This window comes from Manis pentadactyla, chromosome 4 (assembly GCF_030020395.1).
Source record: "Manis pentadactyla isolate mManPen7 chromosome 4, mManPen7.hap1, whole genome shotgun sequence".
In the NCBI taxonomy this organism is placed as follows: Eukaryota; Metazoa; Chordata; class Mammalia; order Pholidota; family Manidae; genus Manis; species Manis pentadactyla.
In genome coordinates this window covers 86,452,313-86,473,427 of record NC_080022.1, presented here as the reverse complement: position 1 = coordinate 86,473,427, position 21,115 = coordinate 86,452,313, and the positions used below count along the sequence as shown (strand labels likewise).

General features: G+C 36.9%; 1 protein-coding gene across 3 annotated transcripts in view; it reads right to left on the bottom strand.

Moving 5' to 3' along the window:
- SLC35A3 (solute carrier family 35 member A3) overlaps positions 1-13,954 on the bottom strand; it is a 46,336-nt gene extending 32,382 nt beyond the window's left edge. Inside the window, exon 1 of one of the 3 annotated variants that reach the window (XM_036883845.2) lies at positions 13,525-13,954. Coding sequence is in view for 2 of the 3 variants with exons in the window: in XM_036883844.2 (XP_036739739.2) it covers positions 13,074-13,091 (18 nt within the window). In the remaining variant the exon portion in view is untranslated. Of the gene's footprint in view, positions 1-13,073; positions 13,227-13,524 lie in introns of those variants that run through there. The other 2 variants (XM_036883844.2, XM_036883843.2) reach the window with 2 other exon arrangements.
- Positions 13,955-21,115: the final 7,161 nt, after the last annotated feature.

The window sequence follows — 21,115 nt, the reverse complement described above, 5'->3', positions numbered from 1 at the left end:
CAGTGGGACCAGGCTCCCCACCAAGACTCTTGACTGTGGACATAGAAAGATAGCTATATAGAGGTGACAACTTTCCATAAACTTTTCCATCCGCTCTACTGCATGATCCTACTCTGGCTACAGGACATGGCTGGCTTCCCAGATTCCTTTGAAAGCTTTTTTGTGTACTCACATCAGTCTTTCAGGAGGGCTGCTTAGTGACTTTTCAGTACTCATCTAACACTCTCTTCTTTGACATCTACTTCCCCTGCTTCTCCCACAATTGTGAAAGGTTTTATTCCTATTATAAATGCCCTAGTCCATAGTAATAAAGGTTTCTGTTTCTCTACTGAACTCTTAACTGATACAGTTATTGATATCAAGTGTGGATCCATGGTAAAAGAACCATAATGATAGTAATCTGGTATCAGTTTTCTAATCTGACTGGATTTAAGGCCATTAATGACCTACTACCAGTGGTAAAGGAGATACTAGTTTACTATACCAAGGCAAAATCTACTTAAATATCACCTGTAAACTAGTCAAGGTAAGGCTTTGGTGATCAAGTAGTTGCTACCTCATTTTACTGGAAATAGGTATATAATGGTGTCCACTGCTTGCTTCTATGCCCATTAGTAAACTTGGAGAAAGGAAATAATGGACTTGTGGTCCAAATTCACAGCCAAAGGTAAGAAATCAGAAAGCTTCTATGACTGTCCTAAAACAACTTATTTCCTTTAGCTACAAAATCAACTTTTCTGAAAACCAAATCTAAAAATCTGATCCTGTTGTAGGCTAAAATAAGAAGCAAATCGAGTTTACAACTTTACAGAATCTCAGGATCCTATATTCTATGTATTTTTATAATCTCTATGCCCTAGCATGTGACCAGAGATCAAGATATGCCTGAGGATTAAAATAGGCTGAATAACGGCCCCAGAATACATCAGGTTCAAATTTCAAGAACCTGTAGCTATTATTTTATTTGGAAGAGGGCATTTTGCAGATGAAATTAAGGTTTTTGAGGTCGGATGATTATCCTGGATTAGCTAAGAGAACCCTAAATGCCAACACAAACATCCTTATAAAGACAAACAAAAGAGGAGAATACAATTACTCAAGAGAGGCAATGTGAAGGTGGAACAGAGAGAGAGCTGAAGATGCTGGCCGTGATGACTTTAGTGTTTGGCAACAAACCAAGTAATGTTTGCAACCACCAGAGGCTGGAAGAAAGGAATGGATTCTCTCCTGGAGCCTCCAGAGGGAGCTTAGTCCTGTTGTCACTATCAGACCAGTGATACTGATTAAATTTTAAGTTTTCAGTACTGAAAAGGATTAATAAATTACCAGGAAAACTGGGTTATATTCAAGAGCATATAGAACAGTTCCTGGCACATAGTATGTGCTCAATAAATACTTGTAAAAATAAATGCCATAAGGAATACAGTCAAAATATTGTAACAACTTGGTATGGTGATAGCTGGTACCTAGAATTATCATGTATATAAATGTTGAATCACTGTGTTGTACACCTGAAACTAATGTAATACTGTGTGTCAACTACCCTTCAATAAAAAATAATTATCCAGGAAAAAATAAATAAATAAAATAAAATAAATAAATAAATAATAAAAAAATAAAAATAAATGCCAGACTCAGTAACAAATCAAGGATTCCAAATAGATGAGGCATTACTCTAGTAATCTTCTGTCATGGCAGGTCCAAAGCCCATCCACATGATTCACAAAACTAAATGGCTAGTTTAGTTTTGTAAGGACTTGATCCATGTCACAAAGTGATCCTTCTGCTACTGCTGATGGGTAACATCAATTCCTGTGCTATTTTAAAGGGCATAAAAGGCAAGAGAAAGTACAGATTGTCACTATTTTTATTAGTGTCTTTGCTGTTATAATTTGAAATATTAATAGCAGATAATCAGGTTTAAAGTTTATAAAGTAGAAAATAATTCGCTATTATAAGTGCTCTGTCCATACTGGACTATTCTCAAATTGACTCCTTTAAAGACTGTGCAATTTCAGGTATACTCCATGTGTTAAAATATGCCATCTGAAACATATGTATCTATATGCAGGAAGTCACAAATAATATAGTCACGCTATAAGATAGTGTTGCTCACCAGGCATTAACATTAATAACAAGGTTCCAGTGTTTTCTATCTATTTTTCAAATGTTTATATATTAAAATGTACAAGAGTAATCAAGAATAATGTTTAGCTATTTATTTAATTCAGCCCGAGGATAAACTTCAAAGGTGAGAGTCCTTAAAATGTTTTTCTTTGTAGTATATACACAAATAGTAAAAATTTCAGAAAAATGTGTTATTAGTGAAAATAATTTAGCTGAAACTTAATAAATAGAACATATAAAATAAGCTGATATTTATGGATTTGTGGAATGCAAACTTTCAAGGATTAAAAAAAAATCCTAGCTATTAATCATGTGTGGATAATAAATGGAATATTACCACCATCCCCTAAGGACAAAATTCCATTGTTAGAATTCAAATGCTATGTACTGTTTTTTTTTTTAACTCCACCTTTTCTAAGCATGAAATTGTACCATTCCCAGGTAAACCTCCAGTTTTCGGAGTTTATATACACTGTGGGTTTATAAACTACACAGAATATCAATACATTTCAATTTTGCCTGTTTCGTATTTACCGTTTAAGTCTTGTATCTCTCCACCTCCTAACTGATGGGGACAGCCTTTAGACTCTCACAACTCTATCTACTATACAGCATATAATTTCATATAATGTGTTTCTGATCACATTTCTTTCCTGTTTGTAAAATGTTAACTGACTTCCTACCAAATAGAAGATACAGCACAAACTCCTTAACATCAAACAGTCCTTCAGATTCTGGCCCCTACCTAAATTTCCTGCCATAAACTATTACTTGTCTCAAATATGTATTGTTCATGCATACTTTGAACAAATATCCCTCTTTTTAAAAAATACTTTCCTCTTCTTTACTTGTAGAATTTCTACATACTTTACAGGCCTCAAGAAATACAAGTCTACTCTGAGTTTTCCTAAGTCTTCCAAGAAAACTGTAGTCTTCCCTCTACTATATTCCCATGCAGTTTTGCACATATCTTTTATAATACCACTCATAAGTTTTATCAAATTAATTTGTTGACATATATGCATTTCCTTCTTTTATTCATCATTGTATTTCCTGCATCTCCTTATGAGTACCTGTCACATATTAGGTATTTACTCTATGTTGGATTTATAAAAGAATAAGTAAATAAAGAATAAGTAAATTTAATTCACTCATTCTTCTTGGATTTTTTTGGAAAACATTGGATGCATGCTGACTGTGGTTCTCATTAAATGTTTTCTAATAATTGTAACTTCATGAGGAGAACTTAAATTAATAAGTGAATATTTACTGAGCAGTTATGGCATTTCAGACATTGTGCTAGGTGCTTTACAGGAATCATCTCACTTAAATCTCATTTAATCTGTAAAAGGAGGTATGACTTGTTTTACAGGTTTAAAAACTGAGGTTGTCAGATTTTAAGTATATAATTTGCCTTGCATAACATGTCAGAGCTCAGATAGGAAGCAAGATTTCTCTGGCTTCAAAAGCTACCAATTCATGGCCCATGGGTTCTTGCAGTAAGTCTTGTGTGGTTCTTGCAGTAAAGCCTAAGTGTTTAAACCTAAGTTTTAGAGTCAGTTAGCATAGTATATGAGAATATGCCTCTCGATTCAGATTGCCTAACTTCACAATCTTTCTCCACTCCTTGATAACTAGGGCAAATTCCTTACCCTCTCTGTTCCTCCTTTCACTTATCTATAAAATGGGGATAAAAATAGTATGTGTGTCATAGGATAGTTATGAAGATGTCTTTCAGCTATCTTTGGGAATGGTACTGGATCTTGGGAGGGCTATATCTTTTGTACCCTCTTTGGGGATGTTTCTTGCATCATGGTTAAATCATACAAGTCTTACTGGTTTTGACTTTGAGTCACTTGTTAGGTATACTTTTGGTTTGAAAGAGAAAGGAAAAAATAATTTTTAAAAAAGGAGTTCAAAACTGCCAAGAATATTTATTGTTTTTCCCAGCTGAAACCTGGTGAGATATTTGAAAGGTTTTTTTTTTTTTCAAGAGCCTTAATGTTCAACTTAGTCTAATTGGAAGCTGATATTCAGAGGGTAATGGAAGCTGTTTTTTTAAAGCCTTTCTATTTCATCTTCTTCCTCCCATGGGGATTTCTTTGTTGATTGAAATTCTCTTCTCAAACCTTTGTTGACTATCTGCTCTGCCAACTCTGTCCACCTTCTCCCTGTTGGCACCATTTTGGTGAAGATAATTTGGAACTTTATTGGCTTCTTTGGGAAACAAGGTCTCTCCACACTGGCTCCCCTAAGACCTCTTGTTTCCCATTGCCTCTTCTCCTTCCTCCTTTTATCACCTTCAATCTTCCATTTAGTTCCTTTGAATCCTTTGATATGTCCTCTTTTAAACTCCTACCTCCGTCATCCCTCTGTCTACCCCCACCAGACTTTTCTCTTCTTACTTTAGCTCGTCACTGGAACTTTAGACTCCTACAATCACTTGAATTTTAGGCTTCCTATCAGGGACTTCTAAGGGATTCAGGGACAACTATCCAGACACAACTATCTGAGGTAAAAAGGGAAAGGGAGCTATTTGGAAAATAGGCAAATGAATAATGTTGAAAGCCTCCACAATACTAAAATGTAAACAGCAAAAGCTTAAGCCATCTGTACAGGTAATCTTATCTTATTCCAATCTGCCAGAAACACAATTTGGATCAAACTGTTCTTTTATAAAATAGTGAGTTTTGTATTACTGTACCTGACACATGGCTAAAATTTTAAAAGGAAAGATATAAGATCTCTATTTGTGCTTGCCTGTACATTTGTGTATGTTATAAATGTGTGACATTTTTCCACCTCCAGATGGTATTGCAAAACTTTGTGAAAGAGCTCAATTTAATTAACTTAAAAAAGTGCTATCATAGTTATATATTCTCTCAGAGAAATAAAGACACTAAACCAAATGTTTTTTAGTTCATGTGACTTGGGTAATCCTTGTAATTAAGAATGTTGTTGGTTTAGTTAAAAAAAAACAAAAATCAAAAAACAAAACAAGCCAAAATTACGGACAAAAAACCCCCAGCCAAACAAAAAATAGCTGTATCTCCTGAGTTGTCAACATTAAATATAATGAAGACATACAACTTTTTCTACCTGGGTTTACAAGTCAAAGAAACTCATATTATCTCTATGTTATAAAATTTGTCAGAGAAAAACAACTTAAGATAGATATCTGTTTAATGTTTCATGAGATTTTCATGAATAATCTAAACATATTTGTTTAAAACAAGTAAATTAAATAAATATAAAAGTTTATAAATGAACTTTCAACAATGACTATTTTTATAATATGTCTGCTTAAAAATAATTTCTCAAATCTCTTCGGTAACTTACACCCTTAGAGTTTTGATAAGTCAAGTGATGGACATTCATTGAATATATATTGATCATTCCAAAAAAGGCCAAATACTGAAACATTAATTATTGAACATAAATTCACCTAATTTTGACCTCATATTTAAGAGCATTTAAAGATATCTGGGTTTGTTAGTAAACATGTCTTGTGCCTCACTGAAAAAAATTAAGTATTGTCTCACAATGATCTACTTACTAGGAGGAAGTATACACCTCTATAAATTAAGAAATGAAGTAGCCATATATTTGCCAATCTACAGAGTGTTGGTATGTGACAGACAGCTCACAACTGTTTATTTCCTACCTTTCACTAGAAATGAATGTTTCTAAGAGTTAAGAATTCTAATTAATGCATGTAATTAAAATAATGAGAAATAAGAGGAAAAAACTCTGTATGCAAAGAAAGTAGGATGTATTTTGGCATGAAAAGGAATGAGATATGGAAAATGTTTTTATTAAGGGAAAATTAATTTTGTCCTAAAGGAGAATAACTGGTTGTTCCAGAATGAGAAAGAATATAATAAAGGAAAAAACTAAATAGACATAAAGTTGGGAAGAGAGAAAGAGAAACTTAGTGGTCAAGCTGACTAAAACTGAATGAACTTATTATAAGGGTTTTAAAAATAAGCCTTAATATCAAAAACACATTGATGTAAAAATAGAACAGTCTTCTCTCTCCTAAAAGGACAATGTTTTCTGGGACTATGGATTTGCTCTTGAGACTCATAAGATTGAGAAAGGTTTTTCTTTCTGTTTTATGTAATCTGCCCAGGAAACAAAGAATCTGTGTTTTATCAAAATAACTTCCTGTGCTTCTGTTTGTCTTTGTCAGATGTCTCATTACTTAAGAGTAAAAAGAGTAAACAACAGTCTTTTCCATTAAAGGAGCTAAGTTTTTTTTTTTTAAATAGGTATGTAACTTTCAGTGTTTACCTTCAAAGTTTTTGTTACTTTGGTTAAATGGATAATTAAGTATTGTCTCACAATGATCTATGACCCTATTTAATCAGATGTTTTGAAACATTTTTATATTTTTGACAACTTTCCCTAAATCAAATTCTAAATAAAGTCTTTTTTGACCTTGGACTGAGATTTTCCAGAGGACCCCTGGAATATCACAAAAGACTGGATCTCTCTCCTTATAAAGAGATATTAAACTAATTAGTCTTATTTTATAAATTATATAGGAAGCACTGCTAAATAAGAACTGATATTTAACCTTTTTAGTTTACATTTGTAAGAGTATGTTATTAATGTAAGTGTTCCAGAAATAATATAAAATTCCTAAATTCTGTTATACCCTGGTATAATATTATGTCATAATTCTAGTTATCATCTTAACATGTTGTGTGTCACAGGAATAACCAAATTACCTTGTCAACTCTATTAGAATGAACTCTCATGAGTTCTTTAACAATGGCCAATTTAAAGTCTTTTGTCATTTACAGTTAAAGTCTTTTGTCATTTACAGATAGTCTTTTACTCTGATGCTGTTCCAAAAGCTTTTACAAGCAGCTATGATCCAAAATTCTTGTCTTCAAAAAGTTCATGGCAGATAACCTAGAAGAAATGGACAACTTTCTAGTAAAATACAACCTTCCAAGACGGATCCAGGAAGAAACAGAAAATCTGAACAAACCAATTACCAGCAATGAAATTGAATCAGTAATCAAAAAACTAAATTAAAAAAACCCCCAGATCAGATGGCTTTGCCACTGAATTTTATCAGACATTTAGAGAAGACACAATACCCTTTCTCCTTAAAGTTTTCCAAAAAATAGAAGAGGAAGGAATACTTCCAAACTCATTCTATAAAGTCAATATCACTCTAATACCAAAACCAGGCAAAGACAGCACAAAAAAAGAAAACTACAGACCAATAACCCTGATGAACATAGATGCAAAAATCCTCAATGAAATATTATCAAACCGAATTCAAAAATACATCAAGACGATCATACACCATGATCAAGTGGGATTCATCACAGGGATGCAAGGATGGTACAACATTTAAAAATCCATCAACATCATCCACTATATCAATAAAAAGAAGGACAAAAATCACATGATCATCTACATAAATGCTGAAAAAGCATTTGACAAAATTCAACACCCATTCATGATAAAAACTCTCAACAAAATGGGTATAAAGGGCAAGTATCTCAACATAATAAAGGCAATATATGATAAACCCACAGCCAACATCATACTTAACAGTGAAAAGCTGAAAGCTTTTCCTCCAAGGCTGGGAATAAGACAAGGATACCCACTCTCCCCACTTTTATTCAACATAGTACTGGAGGTCCTAGCCATGGAAATCAGACAACACAAAGAAATAAAAAGCATCCAGATTGGTAAAGAAGTTAAACTGTCACTGTTGGTAGACGACATGATATTGTACGGGAAAAAGCCCTACAGAATCCACGCCAAAACGAGTAGAACTAATAACTGAATTCAGCAAAAGTTGCAGGATGCCAAATTAATACAAAGAAATCTGTTGCATTCCTATACACTAATGATGAACTAACAGAAAGAGAAATCAGGAAAACAATTCCATTCACAATTGCATCAAAAAGAATAAAATACCTAGGAATAAACCTAACCAAGGAAGTGAAAGACCTATACCCTGAAAACTACAAGACACTCTTGAGAGAAGTTGAAGACAACACTAATAAATGGAAATCATCCCATGCTCTTGGACAGGAACAATTAATATTGTCAAAATGGCCATCCTGCCTAAAGCAATCTACAGATTCAATACAATCCCTATCAAAAATACCGACAGCACTCTTCAACAAATTGGAACAAATAGTTCTAAAATTCATTTGGAACCACAAAAGACTCCGAATAGCCAAAGCAATCCTGAGAAGGAAGAATAAAATGGGGGGGATTAAGCTCCCCATCTTTGAGCTCTACTACAAAGCCACAGTAATCAAGACAATTTGGTACTGGCACAAGAACAGACTCATAGATCAATGGAACAAAATAGAGAGCCCAGATATAAATGCACACATATACGGCCAATTAATATATGATAAAGGAGCCATGGATATACAATGGGGAAATGACAGCCTCTTCAACAGCTGGTGTTAGCAAAACTGGACAGCTACATGTAAGAGAATGAAACTGGATTATTGTCTAACTCCATATACAAAAATAAACTCAAAAAAGATCAAAGACCTGAATGTAATTCAGGAAACCATAAAATTCTTAGAAGAAAACATAGGCAAAAATCTCTTGAATATAAACATGAGCAAACTTTTCATGAACATATCTCCTCAGGTAAGGGAAACAAAAGCATAAATGTACAAGTGGGACTATATGAAACTAAAAGTTCTGTACAGCAAAGGACACCATCAGCAGAACAAAAAGGCATCTTACAGTATGGGAGAATATATTTATAAATGACATATCCGAAAAGGGGTGGACATCCAAAATATATAAAGAGCACACATGCCTCAACATTCAAAAAGCAAATAACCCGATTAAAAAATGGGCAGAGGATATGAACAGACATTTCTCCAAAGAAGAAATTCAGATGGCCAACAGGCATGTGAAAAGGCGCTCTACATGGCTAGTCATCAGAGAAATGCAAATTAAAACCACAATGAGATATCACCTCACACCAGTAAGGATCACCGCCATCCAAAAGACAAACAACAACAAATGTTGGAACCCTCCTACACTGCTGGTGGAAATGTAAATTAGTTCAACCATTGTGGAGGGCAGTATGGAGGTTCCTCAAAAAGCTCAACATACAAATACCACTTGACCCAGGAATTCCACTCCTAGGAATTTACCCTAAAAATACAACTTCTCAGATTCAAAAAGACATACGCACCCCTATGTTTATTGCAGCACTATTAACAATAGCCAAGAAATGGAAGCAACCTAAGTGTCCATCAGCAGATGAATGGATAAAGTAAATGTGGTACATATACACAATGGAATATTATTCAGCCATAAGAAGAAAACAAATCCTACCATTTGCAACAACATGGATGGAGCTAGAGGGTATTATGCTCAGTGAAATAAACCAGGGAGAGAAAAACAAGTACCAAATGATTTCACTCATCTGTGGAATATAACAACAAAGCAAAAACTGAAGGAACAAAACAGCAGCAGACTCACAGAACCCAAGAATGGGCTAACAATTACCAAAGGGAAAGGGACTGGGTGGGTGGGTGGGAAGGGTAGGGTAAGAAGATTAAGGGCATTATGATTAGCACACATAATATAGGTGGGGTATGGGGAAGGAAGTATAGCACAGAGAAGCTTACTCTGCTGATGGACAGTGACTGTTATGGGGTATGTGTTTGGGACTTGATAATAGGGGGAATGTAGTAATCACAATGTTGCTCATGTGAAATCTCAGCATAAGATTGTATATCAATGATATCATAAAAAAAAGTTCATGACAAGGAGTCTTACAAGTATTCTAGAATACAGATTTCTAATAACTTTAAAATCATACCACTGAACTGGAAAAATTTGCAGAACTCCATGGAAAAAACTGATGTATTCATAAAACTACTAACTCAGGATCAAACAAAACAAGAATTATTTTCATGAGGCTAAATAAACTGATGAGAGTGATTATAATTCTTATGTGAGGTTTTGTTTGAAATATTACTGGTTCTTAAACATTTTGCTTAACAGATTTAAGGAAACCTTTTCTCTTAAGCTTTCTGTAACTTATGGCAATTTGGCAAAGTATACATTTGTAAACAGAATTGAAACATTTTTTTTCTGACCTCATCTTTTCAGAATTCAGAAACTCTTAGTGAGTATTCTTACTTCAATGTTAATAGTTATTTGCATAAGTTTAAAAGGAATCTGTTCTCCTTGTAAAAGAACACGACTGGACACATTGGCTATATTGCCAAAGCTTTCACTGGAATGCCACATTTGCAAAGGATGTTACTAGTCAGCTTTCAGGAACTAAGGTAACTTTATAGAGCCAACAAAGGCCCTTCAAAAAAACTACCTACTATTTTGCTTTCAGGGTACACAATGGAATATTATTCAGCCATAAGAAGAAAACAAAGCCATAAGAAGAAAACAGGTGAGCAAGGAAGGTCACTTCCTGGCAGACCCAAGAACCTCAGGATTTCTTGGGGAACTCAAAAAGAGGAGAAGAGAGGAATCACTCAAATCTGTAGTTATTGCAGAAGAAATCTGATGGCAAGTTGTTGAGAAGCTTCCCAGCCTTGAGAACTTTTTAAAAGTCCAATCAGAAATTCCTTCTGAAAAATTCCAGCAAAAAATTCCAGACTTAAAAAGAGCCTATATGGTCAGTTGCTATTCTTCCTGCAATTATATTAATAATCAGGTCAAGTTTAATGAGACTAGACAAAACAGTCTTACTGTGATTATCTCTGGTAAAAATGGAGATGACTGCAGAGAGAAAAATTACATGTCAGTAGCATACTTTGGTGGATATCAGATTCTGGTGCTGTTCATTGACTTTGAAGTTTTGTTATATACCTGTAAACTGGACTGGATCCTGAATTCTTCTAGTTTTTTCCAATATCTGGCTATGGCTCTACAAACTAGCATCTCCAATTTTCTCCTACCCTTCTGACTTGGAATCACTAAAAACAAAAACTGCCTTTTTCCCAAAGCCCTTCAAGTTGAAGTTGGACAACTTGATGTAAACTTTAGAGAAATCTCTAGTGATCCTGGAGATAAGGATAACTTACGTAGTAGTGTAACCTTATTTCAGATTTTTCGTAACAATTTTATACTTGAAAGTGCTTTTTCTATTCCATGTTATAGTACTTCATTTGATCCTAGTAATAAATCTCTGAGGTAGTACAGAAAAATTTCTCAAATAACTATAGTAAAATACAAATTTAGCAAGTATTATAAAATTATAAAGCCTAGCACACAAGAAAAAATAATGTTCAATATAATGGTAGGCTTCAGAAAGCTTTTTCAAAGAAGGAAGTGGCAATTTCCAGTTATAAAATAAGTAAGTCCTAAAAATACTGAACAGTATGGTAACTATGTTTAAAAATATTGTTATGTATATTTCTAAGTTGCTAAGAAAGCAGATCTTAAAAGTTCTTATCACATAAAAAAATAATTGTAACTGTGTGGCAATGGGTGTGTTTAACAACTTACTGAGATCATTTTGGAATATATACAAATACCAAATCACTATATTGTACATCTGAAACTAATACAATGTTATATGTCAATCATATCTCAAATAAAAAACTTTTTTTTAAAAGAGGGTGGTATTTAAGGTGTTAAAGACTAAGTAGACTTTCTACAAAAAATGGTAAGGAAGGCCTTTCTTGTAGGAAGAAAGGATGTAAGCATAAACCAAGACAGGTATGCTCAGTGAAATAAGCCAGGTGGGAAAAGACAAATACCATATGATTTCACTTATCTGTGGGATACAAAAACAAAGCAAAACAGAAGGAACAAAATAGCAGTAGACTCATAGATACGGAGAAGTTACTAGTGGTTACCAAGGGTGAGAGGTTGGGGTGTGTGAGGGGAAGGGTGAAGGGGATAAAGAGGCACAATAATTCCCAATTACAGTGTACGTTGATCACAGGGACGTAGTACAGCATCGAGAATATTGTCAATGCTCTGTAACATCTTTCTATGTTGATAGATAGTAACTGCACTAGAGAGGGTGAGGATTTAATAATATGGATAACTGCTGAATGACTGTGTTGTATTTTTGAATTGAACATAAGACTGTATATCAACAATACTTCAGTTAAAAAAAACAACAAGGCAGGTATGCATAAAGCATACTCACAAATTATATTTCAAAGTAATTACTATGATTTAGCTAAAAAGACAGGATATGTGAATAAAGTCATTTTTTTTAAATGAAAGGGACTTATTGGTCTGATTGAAGCAAGGGACAGCTCCAAATTGTGAAGGGCTTTGAATGTCACCCTAAATCATTTCAAATTTATTCTGGAGCCAACAGAGTCACTGAATATTTCTGAGGAAAGAGTAACCAAATAATACATAAGAACTCTGGCTCTAAAAAACAGTATGGAAGCTGTGACTGGAATGCGGACAGGCTGAGGGCAGCAAGTCCAGTTTGGAAGTCACTAATATAATGTAAGTAAGAAGAGGAAAGAAGAGCCACATTTAAGCTCAAAGTAGTGAAAATGAAAAAGGTAAGAAGTAAATTCAGATGCTGAAGAAGTAGAATCAATATCTGGGGGGAAAGTGAGAACCAGAAATGTAAACTTAGTAGTCATTTCCTTAAAGGGAAAAACCTGAGTTTAGAGGTGCAAACGAGTAAGCAAGTGAACCAAGCGGAAAACGGTATCAAATTTCATTCAACTATCAAAGTTGAATATCGATTGAGAAAAAACACTCTGGTTCCATTTTCAAATACTGCATGCAATTGATCATAGCAAAAGATCCGGTCCTCTAACGTAATTAAATATAGTTTACTAAGCAAGGTTCATTACTATATTTAATATTATTAATTCATTTGAGCCTGGGAAGTGTTTCGTTGGTTTAAATAAATATGTTAATTAACATACACACCCAACATACACACCTGTTCTGAAAGGAACACGCACTTGCTTACGTATTAGCCTTACCAAGGAGAGACTTTTCATTTCGTGAAGTCCCTGCGGCTTCTCGAATGCAGGGTCCTGGTCTGGCGGATCGGCGCGAACACTGGGTGACACACGGAGCGGGACCTCGGCGGACTCTCACTGAAGGAATGACCGCCAGCCGGGAGCGGGCCCACCCGCCCCCTCGCTCCGCACGCCCCAGGCTCTGAGGCACACACCCCTTTCCGCGGGCCCTTCCTCCTCCACTCAGCACACTCCACACGTCGTCCCTCGGAGTTCAACGTGTCACTTCAAACCTCTCCCACCCCTACTTCGCTCGTACTTAAGGTCTTCGACACCGTTCCCCTCACTAAGACGGACCTCATGCCCGCACACCTCCCGCTCGGGCCACGCCAGCAGCCTCTCGCGCCCTGGCCGGGAGCTGCAGCCGCCGTCCTCCAGCCCCCACCGCTCCCCAGGAGCGTGCCGTGCTCACCTCCCGTGCAGCTCGGCCGGCTCGGGGCCGCGGCTCAGCTCCACCGGGAGCCCCAGGCTCCGGAGCCAGCCGGGTCCCCCGCGAGCCCTGACGCGCAGCGCCGACGGCTCCTGCCGCCTTTGCAGCAGCCAGCCTGCTGCGGCCCGGCCGTTTCCGGGATCCCGCGGTCCCGTCTCCCAAATGCTCCGACTTCCGCCTTGGCCCGGGCAAACGCCGTTCCAGGCTCGGCTTTGACGGCTCCAGCTTGGCAGTTGCCAGTTAGGTTTTGAAGGCGGGACACCTGGACTGCTCCGCGGGCAGTCCTCGGTGCCTGTTTCACTGTCGTGTCAAGGCCCGGGGCACTGCCTCCTGCTAGATGTGTCCTGAGGGGACGAGGCGGGCAGAGTGACTCCTGCCGCTGGCCTCTGCGAGGCTGTCCGATTGCGGAGTGTATCCAGATGAAAAAGGACAGACAAAGTCCACTGGGGCAAAGGACCCTGATTGGAAGTGGAGAGGCCGATCCGGGAAGCAAACAAACCCGCTTCTAGAAATGACTGTCACTGACACTGAAAATAGGCGAGATTAGCTCTGGCTCAGGCCGCACGCAGTAGTCTGGAAGGCTCATTCAGTTGGAATGACCCTTTCCGCCACCCTAGCTGAGACCTGAGGCGGAGCAGAGCCTAAAGAGGCACCACCAATGGGCCTACTGCCATTAACCAGGAGAGGAAAAAAAGAGCAAATGGGGCCAATGGATCTGAGTTATAAGGGACTAACCCCCTTCTGGCTTCGTGGATCCCCTACACAGCATTACCTTTTAAAGGCTAATATCTTTGTTGGAAACCCTCTAACCACTGCAGCCAATTTTGATGATGGATAAGCTGAAATTAGTATTCTAGCTCCAGTTTGATCATCAAATAGAGCAAGATTATCCCTTTCCTCTTAACCTAATACTGCTATAAATTAAACGTATGTCGCTATATTGGATGATTAAAACTACCTCTAAGAGAGAAATACGAAGAAAGAGAGAACAGGAAAATAAAATCAGATAACTGTGTTAGAATAGAACAACTGGATTAAAAATTTTCCATAATATGATCTTGAGAAAATTCCTGCATGGTAGAATATATATTAGACCTTGATGTTTGTCCAAATATTTTGGAACAAAATGTGACTGGTACCTGACAATAGCTAGGCACTGTTCTAAGATTTTCTTATATATATGTGTGTGTGTGTGTGTGTGTGTGTGTGTATATATATATATGCATATATATGTTCATTCAAAAAATAGTTGGTACTCAGTAAATATGTGTGGTTGTAAGGGGAAAGAAAGATTTAAATATTTCCAGCAGAAAATATACCTTAAGACATGAATACATTTTTTTAGAGAAAAAGAACTTCAGAAACCTTAAAATGAGAAATGGAAACACTTAAAATTATGAAATAGTAACATGTGTTTTGGCATCTTGGACAGGCATGAAATTGAAAATGACTAAAACTCTATACAAACAAAAGCAACAATGGAAATAGAGGACCAAATATATGAGACCAACAGCTGATGTAAAGATATGAGCCCCAAAACTGATGACTGAAAGAAAATAACATTTTCATTCACCTTTGCTTGCTTTATAATTTATACTCTAATAATTCTGAGCTACTTTGAGTTTCCCTGTATATAACATCTGGAGTACATTTTCCTATTTCTCATGCTATTCACTTAGAATGTATTCAACAGACAAGATACTTAGGAAATCATAGGAAATATGCTGTTGAATATAAGATTCACATTATTTGCCATTAAGCACCACAGGAAGGACCTGCATATTTGATTAAGACCTTAAGTGTAATAACAACCACACTTTGAAATGAATTGTTTTATATTATTCAAGCTCTGACTGACCCTACTGACTGTGCTTAATCCTATGGATGTCTGTGCATTTCCTGGTTAGACTTCAGTGTCCTCACTTTCCAGCTGCCCAGTCCTATCTGATGTACAGACTTGAGGACTCCCTCATATTTTTTATAGCTAGTCCCACTCATCTTTTAATTATCTGCTCAGACACTATCACACACTTGAAGCCTTTTCTTGTCTCCTTTCTCCCAGAGATTTGAACCCCTTCTCTATAGTATCATGGATATTGACGCATCCTGCGCATACCTAGATGACTTTACTTACTTCATTGCATTAAGAAAACTTTTATTTTGGTATCATTAATCTACAATTACATGAAGAACATTATGTTTACTAGACTCCCCCCCATTATCAAGTCCCCACCACATACCCCATTACAGTCACTGTCCGTCAGCATAGTCAGATGCTATAGAATCACTACTTGTCTTCTCTGTGTTGGACAGCCCTCCCAGAGCCACCCCCCTACATTATGTCTGCTAATCGTAATGTCCCTTTCACCCCCTTGTCCCTCCCTTCCCACCCATCCTCCCCAGTCTCTTTCCCTTTGGTAACTGTTAGTCCATTCTTGGGTTCTGTAAGTCTGCTGCTGTTTTGTTCCTTCCGTTTTTTTCTTTGATCTTATACTCCACAGATGAGTGAAATCATTTGACACCTGTCTTTTTCCGCCTGGCTTATTTCACTGAGCATAATACTCTCTACCTCCATCCATGTTGTTGCAAATGGTAGGATTTGTTTTCTTCTTATGGCTGAATAATATTCCATTGTGCATATGTACCACATCTTCTTTATCAATTCATCTACTGATGGAAAAATAGGTTGCTTCTATTTCTTGGCTATTGTAAACAGTGATGCAATAAACATAGGGGTGCATATGTCTTTTTCAGACTGGGCTGCTACATTCTTAGGGTAAATTCCTAGGAGTGGAATTCCTGGGTCAAATTGTATTTCTATTTTGAGTTTTTTGAGCAACCTCCATACTGCCCTCCACAATGGTTGAACTAATTTACATTTCCACCAGCAGTGTAGGAGGGTTCCTCTTTCTCCACATCCTCCCCAACATTTGTTGTTGTTTGTCTTTTGGATGGTGACCATCCTTACTGGTGTGAGGTGCTATCTCATTGTGGTTTTAATTTGCATTTCCCTGATGATTAGTGATGTGGAGCATCTTTTCATGTGCCTGTTGGCCATCTGAATTTCTTCTTTGGAGATATGTCTGTTCAGATCCTTTGCCCATTTTTTAATTGAAGTATTTGTTTTTTGTTTGTTGAGGTGCATGAGCTCTTTATATATTTTGGATGTCAGCCCTTTATTGGATCTGTCATTTATGAATATATTCTCCCATACTGTAGGATGTCTTTTTGTTCTATTGATAGTGTCCTTTACTGTACAGCTTGATATAGTCCCATTTGTTCATTTTTGCTTTTGTTTCTCTTGCCCGGGGAGATATGTTCATGAAGAAGTTGCTCATGTTTATGTCCAAGAGATTTTTACCTATGTTTTTTTCTAAGAGTTTTATGGTTTCATGACTTACATTCAGGTCTTTGATCCATTTTGAGTTTACTTTTGTGTATGGGGTTAGACAATAATCCAGTTTCATTCTCTTACATGTAGCTGTCCAGTTTTGCCAACACCAGCTGTTGAACAGGTTGTCATTTCCCCATTCTATATCTATGGCTCCTTTATCATATATGAGTTGACCATATGTTTTGGGTTAATATCTGGACTCTCTATTCTGTTCCACTGGTCTGTGGGCCTGTTCTTGTGCCAGTACCAAATTGTCTTGTACTGTGGCTTTGTAGTAGAGCTTGAAGTTGGGAAGTGAGATCCCCCCTGCTTTATTCTTCCTTCTCAGGATTGCTTTGGCTATTGGGGTCTTTTGTGGTTCCATATGAATTTTAGAACTATTTGATCCAGTTCGTTGAAGAATGCTGTTGGTATTTTGACAGAGATTGCATTGACTCTGTAGATTGCTTTAGGCAGGATGGCCATTTTGACAATATTAATTCTTACTAGCCAAGAGCATAGAATGAATTTCCATTTATTAGTGTTCTCTTTAATTTCTCTCAAGAGTGTCTTGTAGTTTTCAGGGTATAGGTCTTTCACTTCCTTGGTTAGGTTTATTCCTAGGTATTTTATTCTTTTTGATGCAATTGTGAATGGAATTGTTTTCCTGATTTCTCTTTCTGCTAGTGTGTAGGAATGCAACAGATTTCTGTGTACATTTGGCATCCTGCAACTTTGCTGAATTCAGTTATTAGTTCTAGTAGTTTTGGGGTGGATTCTTTAGGGCTTTTCCTGTACAATATCATGTCATCTGCAAACAGGGACAGTTTGACTTCTTCTTTACCAATCTGGATGCCTTTTATTTCTTTGTTTTGTCTGGTTGCTGTGGCTAGGACTTTCAGTACTAGGTTGAATAACAGTGGAGAGATTGGGCATCCCTGTCTTATTCCTGACCTTAAGCGAAAAGCTTTCAGCTTCTTGCTGTTTAGTATGATGTTGGCTGTGGGTTTGTCATATATGGCTTTTATTATGTTGAGGTACTTGCCTTCTATACCCATTTTGCTTCATTGCATTTTGATCTTTTTTTTTAACATACATCTCTTTCCTGTCCAACACTTCCCTTGAGGTCAGTGCTACGCTATTTATCTTTGGATCTTCAGCATCCAGCACAGTGCTTAGCACATAATAGAACTCAGCACATGTTTCCTGAACTGAACTGACCTGGTTGGTAATGCCAGAGGCAAACCAGATAGCACAAAAACTTACCAGGAAAGAATGTCAGCAGAGCCTGAAATGCAAGTCAATGCATTCAAACACATTCAACACACTCAAAGAAGTCAAGTCAGCACTCAGAGCCTGAAGCTCTTTTAATAATAACAATCTAGTAAGAATTGTACTTTTGAGAAGTTTGCCTATGTCATCTCATTAAACCTGCACTACAGCCCTATAAAGTAGTCATTAAGACCTATATATTATAAAAGGAGAAACTGAGGCTTACTCACATTAAGTAACTTACTGAAATTCCCATATCTACTGAAAAGGAAACTGGGATTCAAATCCTAATTTATCTTCTTTTAAAGCCCATGCTTTAAAACATACACTTAGCTGTCATTGGAAGAAAAAACTGGTACAGAAGAGGCATGAGCACAGTATAGGAAAAAGGTGGCAGACAGCAAAAGCAGCAATAGGGATAAGAAGTATTAGGGAAAAAGATGGCCATGAAGGAAGAGAGGAAACGGCGATCTGGGAACAACAGGGCAGAGAACCAGCTTTGGACTCTCTATCGTAACAGATCTTTAAGGTAATATTTTAGTACTCTAAAAAGCGATAAACAAGAACTATGTATCATTCCAAGGACAGGCAGGACCAAACAGACTAAGTTTCTCAATGATACGTGATTAGGGTTGTCGGATAAAATACAGGACACCTGGCTAATATGAATACCAAATAAACAATGAGTAATTGTTTAATATATGCAACATTTGGTTTATATTTACACTAAAAATTTTGCCTATCAGAAATTCACATTTAACAGGGTGTCCTATTTTTTTATATGCTAGATCTGGCAACTGTATTGAAAGCATGAGTGCATTATAATATTGCACAATAACTGCAGTTGACACGCAAGCATTATGCATACAAAGTGACATTCCCCAGATCAGTATGTTCAAGCATAGCTGGTAGTTTAGGAATTTTAATGGCTTAAGTCTCAGTAGAAAAAAAGAAAAGACAAATAAGAAAGGAAGAGAACCAATACCACAGTGATATATTGTTTTAAAGGATTTCTGTCCAACCAACACTGTTAAAAATACAAAATATTTCAGTGCTTAGATAGTTAAACTCAGGTTTCCAGGAGTCACTTCATTCCTATACTATTACACTTCTTAAAACCATTGAACTGAAATTACAGCTCATTAACAGGAAAAACCAGTTCACTCATTCAAAAGCTGTGTTAGTTGAATCTGGCATGTTTCTGTTAGTTCTTCAGGGCAAGGAACCTGTATGAAAAGAAAGCTGGAAAGAATAGCCCAAGATTATCTATTTATCCATCATTTACTTCTAAGAGGAGTTGAATGAGGTCACTTCCATATCGTCAATAGCTTAGTAGTCATGTGATCCTTTTGCTTTGAGATAGAGCTGTAGAATTTATATTCTACAGAATGTCTACCTGACAGATTCCAAATGAATTACTTATCATTTCCTCCTTTAGCCAGGAAGAGCATCCTACTTACTGGCTTCTGCTTGGCTTTTCCTATTAAAATATACTTAGTCTTTGAGTCAGGGAGTCAGGGGGTGATTCCATGGAACGGAGGCAGTCTGCTCTATCTATGCATTACAAAACTGAGGAAATTACCCAGGATGACTGCTGTCACATGGAACTTGCTGATTCTGGCCGAAGTTTCCGTTATCAACTGATGTTCTTAAGTTCCTGATCAGGGGATGTACTTAGAGGTCTGACCATCCAAGAACAGGTTTCATCTCAAACTCAGGGGCAGTTGTAAATGGAAGCTTTGGGGATTCTCCTTTAGCTGGCCCAGTCCCCTGACAAACTCACTGCAGCTTCCTTTTGTGGAAGAAAAGGAGAAAGATGCCTAGTACATACTTGTGCTGTTGAAACTGGTCAGAGGCCTCTGAGTCCAGGAACAGGTGAGGGGTTGCAGTGGCTAGGGAAATTGGGCTTCTATTCACCAGTCCTAGAGTTTGATTTTACAGTTCATATGCTGCTTACTATTTCCTCTCTACTTTCAGGGCACATGGCAGTTTGCACTTCTGGCTCTCTTGTGGTTGAGTGGAACCACATAACTAGTTCTGCCCAATTAGTTATAAGCAGATTATGTGTGTCTTTCAGAGCCATAGCTTTGAATTGCCAATTTGTGAACCTCCAGAATTCTTTTTCTCTGCTTTTGAGTCTAGCAATGTTCAGATCATGACTGCTCCATCAGTCTGTGTCCTAGTGTAAAGGCCCTAGCAATCTGCGATAGACCTGCAGCATGAACAAGAAAGAAATCTCTGTTATTTATAGAACATTAAGATTTCGACAAAACCTAGCATATATTGATTGATACAGAAAATTGATGCCTATAGATGGAGTGTATTTTAACAAACACCTGACTCTTGTGACATTGGTTTAGGGGAAAAGTAAACTGATTTTAGAAGCTGGAAGAATGACAATCTGTTATGTTAGAATAATTGCTAAAGCTGCCACCTACAATAACTTGGAAGGTAAATAATGAACCTAGTATGCTTGTAGTTCAAGGAGAAAGGACTAGAAAACAAATGTTAATAGCATATGTTGACTAGTGTTGGCTGCATTTGGCAAGAAACTTCATGAAAGAGAAGTACTAAAAAATAATTAACTAACTTATAAGAAGAAATAGAGAGGAATAAAGAGAACACAGCAATTCAGGAATTTGCAGGATTGAGAGTGGTAAATGGGTTTCAGCCCCAATTGGTAAACTATAAAATTCAGTGGGTTTTCAAACCAACAAAGGCTGTTAGAATCAGCCCTGTCGGCAGGGATCAAGTCAAGCATAATCTGTCATACACATCTTTAAAGTTTCTGAATGGATTAAGATGTCACTCAGTAAATACTTTAAATTAGATGAAATGGCTCAGGAAGAAGGAATAAAGGTTCTGTTCTCCCACCCAGCTTGATGGGTACAGGTACTTGAAATTAAAACAGAAATGTGTCAAGAAAAA